The 4707-nt window shown below is 43.7% G+C and overlaps 2 protein-coding genes across 2 annotated transcripts; one reads left to right on the top strand and one right to left on the bottom strand.

The window, feature by feature from the left end:
* Positions 1-1707: 1707 nt before the first annotated feature.
* On the top strand, positions 1708-2307 carry KD926_005702 (GFA family protein; the record flags this gene model as incomplete). Its single annotated transcript, XM_053095613.1, has 4 exons — positions 1708-1759; positions 1829-1878; positions 1932-1995; positions 2057-2307. The coding sequence occupies 4 exons, from the start codon at positions 1708-1710 to the stop codon at positions 2305-2307; spliced, it is 417 nt and encodes a 138-aa protein (XP_052949738.1).
* Positions 2308-4005: 1698 nt separating this feature from the next.
* On the bottom strand, positions 4006-4632 carry KD926_005701 (uncharacterized protein; the record flags this gene model as incomplete). Its single annotated transcript, XM_053095611.1, has 2 exons — positions 4006-4332; positions 4387-4632. The coding sequence occupies 2 exons, from the start codon at positions 4630-4632 to the stop codon at positions 4006-4008; spliced, it is 573 nt and encodes a 190-aa protein (XP_052949737.1).
* Positions 4633-4707: the final 75 nt, after the last annotated feature.

The following is a 4707-nucleotide window of genomic DNA, read 5'->3' as shown; positions in this document are numbered from 1 at the left end:
ATTGAAGATCAACATGTGTATAATAGTAGACTATACGAGCAGAGATCTTGATGCCTTTGAAACGGAGTAATATAGGAGGGTCTAGCGAAAGAATAGAAAGTGCATCACTGCCGAGGATAACGTCAAACACAACGAATGCGGGACGCTTACACTAATATAGCTGCTATTGAGAGGGACGATGAACAATTATACTCTGGATAGGTAAAAGAATACACAAACGATGGTTCATACTCAGTGGCTATAACTGCTCGACATTTCCCACTTGCTCGCGGTACGTTACCGCTCCGTCTTTTGATACCGTATGGATATTACTCCATAGAATGGAACAAGCATCAAGGCTCTGGGCCCCTAGCTCTATCTCTAACGGTCTATCAATGATATCCCCACGCGGGCTTGGTGAATCTCTGAATTTGGGCTTTTCAAATTCGAGGCATTCTAAAATGACCCTGAAGGGTCAACATTTGATACTAGGTATCGTGTTTCAGAAGTGAGCTAAAGTACAAATAGAAGTTCGGTAAGGGAGCCCCCGGAAGTTGAGCTGAGCCCTCCACTCGAATACGCATATAGGCGGTCACGGTGACTGCCACAGGATGGGTAGACTTTGAGTCATTGCGACGGCGCACGATTCATGGGAGAGGGAGAAAAGACAGCAGTGCTTGAAGCTTAAGTGACCCATCTGCCTCCTGATATCGATTGCAAAGAAATCTTATCATTGCATTCAACAATATCGTGTATATCGTGGCTTCCTTAAGCGAACGGCTGGTTGTTGCGAAGCTCACACAGAGATCCAATGTAGTAAAAGTTACCTACCATCTGCTGCCAGAAGTCAGTATCACAACCAGCTGAGCTGGCTGCACTTCGGCCGACCTAGAAATAGGACTAGTTAGACGTGTGGGGCATGTAGTACGCATGTTGGAAGACCCGCCTCAGAATTCATTATACAGAATTCAGCCTGATACCCTAAGTCATTACGCAATATTTCACAATATTGTTTTTCTCCCCTCCCTAGTGCGGATACAATGTGTATCTTTAGCTATTAAAGCCTTAATTGGAGCTCTATAAATACTCAACGTGTATGCTACAATTCTGTGAGGCAGCAAGAAAGTTCTTCGCCGGTCCTTCTAGAAGCCTCGCACTCTTTTCATCCTCGGTCCCTATCTTGAGGCCGTCTTCACTCTTTCTTCCTTCTCTCTTCATATCTTTCTTTACAGTCCGCATTCCCAATTTGCTGTCTCACTTTTTCAAAATGCTGAGCTATAGTGACTCCGGGTAAAAAAAGGCAAGATACGTTCAAAAATATTCAGTATTTCCCAAGAAATAATCTTAACCTAGACTATTCTACAAAATAGTGGCTGCTTACAAGTATAAAACGTCATGGCAACTGGGAAATATCATTAGGCTTTTCGTCCTATCCGAGGGTGGAACCCAACCGGCAGTTTCAGGGAAACCCAATTCTGATCCGCTCTTGGGGTGACAATGGTATGTCCGAGATCAATCACCGAGATCAATCACCGAGAACATGCCTCTAGAATCGTGTTTCGCAGCCTGATTAGAAATAACCCGCAATTATCGCTGCTCTAGCTACCGACCTGAACCTATATAAAGCCTGGTGAAGTTTCCCCTTCAAGGTGTCAATCGTTCAATTAATCAGTTCGGTTAGATCCGTGAAATTAATCAATCAATTCCTCCAAGGTCCTCATCATCACCATGGTTCTCACTGGAAGCTGCATGTGTGGTGCCATTCGGTACCAGGCTGATGGTATGAAAAGCTGGTCGCCTTGTTTAATCTCACCATGCTTCCTTCGCGGATTCTGACCTTGAGATATAGTCAATAAGCCTGATGTCAAAGCCGTTTGCCATTGCCGCAACTGCCAGAGAGTATGTCTATATGGGCGAATGCAAGCTTTTCGGGAGACCTAATAGTTATGCAGTGGACTGGAGGATCATCCACCACCAATGTGATCATTCCTCGGGAATCGTTCAAACTGGTCAAAGGTAAGCTCTTGAGATTGACTTGTGCGAAGGCCGATCATCTGACAAATATATTTCAATGGAGGTGAACCTAAAACATACCCTTACACTGCGGACTCCACCAAGACCTATCATACGTTCTTCTGTGGTACCTGTGGATCTGGCATCTACGGCGAGCCTGATCTAATGCCTGACAAGCTCTCGATTAAGGCAGGTTCTCTGGACGATCCTGATTTGGGAGGGGAAATCGATTATGAAGTGTATACTAAGCGTCGCGTCGCCTATCTGAAGCCTTTGGAGGGTGTCAAGCAGCTCGATGGCATGCTTATGCCCTAGCTTTGGTTCCCTGCATACCCAAACATTGTCAGGGTGCAGGCCTAGGAACAGGATATATTAGGAATTGACAACAACTACTGCAGTTAGGCTATCTCAACTATAGACAAGACGTATCTCGAAATGCTATAACAGGGCAGAATTCAATACCGCTCCGCACGAATCGAATCGAATCGAACTTTTGCCTGATTCGATTCGATTCGAATTACTATTGAAAATATCGATTCGTACGAATTCGAATTTATGACCAATTCGAATTCGATTCGATGTTCGCGAACTTTTTGTATAAAATCCTCATTGGGAAGGCAGTAAACCAAGTCAGGCAGTACCTGACTATCTATAGTTAAATACTATATTGCAAACGTTCCGGACGCTCGAATCAAGACTAAGTAACTCAAAATGCTACTAGATAGAGAGAAGATTATTAGCTAAATCAAGGCATTCCTAAAGAAAATATATCTTATCTTAAAACAGCCTGTATTGACTACTCTAAGCACTAATTGGAAGAGCTTCAAATATCGATTTCTAGAAACCTTTCAGTCTATACAGTATAACGTTACTGAATCTGATATTGACCAATATTTTGATACTCCTACAATCAGCACTGGTTTCGAAAGAAACTAAAACCAAAATGAGTTTATACTGAACTGGTAAAAGGCTAACAGACTTAAATTTACTTTATAACTAAGGTAGCCTAAGATCATCTTGCTATACCAGCAGCAGAGGTAGATATCAAGAGATTATTTAATAATAGGAGAGATATACTGGGAATTTGACGTTTCTCTATAAAAGGCAAGACTTTTGGGACATTATTAAGGCTGAAAGATGCTGAACGTTAGAAGTCTGAATAGTTTAATAGTTATAGTTTTTATAGCGTAGAATAAAATTTATGAACTGTACCTAGAACACTCTTTGTGCGAATCCAATGGATGCAGTGGCCAGGGTTATTGAGGTTATAGCTATCCGCATGAGCAATCCCTACTTGAATACTAGATATTAGTTCGCGAACCTGTTCAAATTCGCGAATTTTGACGAATCGAATCGCCCATAGATTCGAAGCCCAAAATCTAAGGTTCGAATTCGATTCGATTCGTTGAAATTCGCGAACTTCGAACAGTTCGAAAATTCGTGCGGAGCAGTAGAATTCAACATGGAGTGTAAACAAACAGTAGTCACGTGTGTGGCGGTCTACAAAGGAGCTTAGAAAAAAACAAGTTTGTTTATTATGACTCGTAGTCAAGGAATTTTCCCATGGAGAGAGGAAAGGCTATCTAGGAGCGAGGATCTAGGGCCTCTATGTACTGCCCGAGGCTCCGCCTCAGGCAGGAATGCGTCCAGGAAGGTTTCTCTATACCGGGAAGTTCCTTGGCTCAGGAAGTGACAATCCGGAAAGTTCCCTGATTTCAGGAGGTAACAACGTGTACGAGCGGTCAAGCACCGTGACACACATCATAGAACTATTTGGAAGAAGAGGGCCCTGTTATTCTGCTGGAAAGTAGTATAATATAGTTACTGAGGCAATTGGTTAACCTACTGATACCCAGGTGGTCTCCTAAAACCGATATATCCAGTATCTAGGACAATATTCCCAATTATGGTCAAAATGCTAATCTTAAACAGGATATGTTATTGCTACGTATGTTCGACTAGAGTAGTCTTTCAAAGTTCTAGCCCCACTAGGTACAATCAGCCATGCGTTGGCTACTTCAGTGCGTAAACACTCAGCATGTCTGTCCCTTGCCCACTCTCATACGAGCGAGCCGGCTTTATATACAGTACCCTCTTGAACTGACCGCCAAGCTGGCACTCCTGTGTGATTTCGGGTGCCATATCGATATTGTCAATACCATTGCCACCTCGCGCTAGTAGATCCCAGTGTACGCCCTGTAAGCCCCAGGGGGGACCAGGAAGCGCTTTATCCTTGTATAACGGGAACTCAAGACAAACCAAATAGCCATCACACCGTATAAGCCCCTCCATGCGCTTAGACCATTGCTGGCGCATATCGAGATGCAGGGCGCAGAGAAACTGTGCGAAGTCAGGTTCCGTTTATCTCAGAAAAAGCGATATTCAGGTACTGACCGTATAATCATAGATTAGATCAAACTGAATTTCTCCCCCTTCCAGTGCTTTGTGTTCCCAATCTGACTTGAAAAAATCACCTTGAATGAAAGTGACACTACCTGGAGCTGTTGAACCGCTCTTCCGTTCCCCGAAATTGTATTTCTGCGGCTTTTGCAGTTCATTACACGCGTAACTCTGGGCAGAGGACACTCCGGCCGCAGATATCTCCAGACCATACACGTCGAAGCCATGTAATGCCAACATTGTTATCTCCTGAGCCAAGGACTGCCCGATACGAACTTCCCAGTACGAACTTCCGATACGAACTTCCCGATATGG

The sequence above is a fragment of the Aspergillus affinis genome (genome assembly GCF_023601865.1).
Source record: "Aspergillus affinis strain CMG 70 chromosome Unknown NODE_296_length_4815_cov_85_129591, whole genome shotgun sequence".
Taxonomy (NCBI): Eukaryota; Fungi; Ascomycota; class Eurotiomycetes; order Eurotiales; family Aspergillaceae; genus Aspergillus; species Aspergillus affinis.
This window is presented reverse-complemented; position numbering and strand designations above follow the sequence as displayed.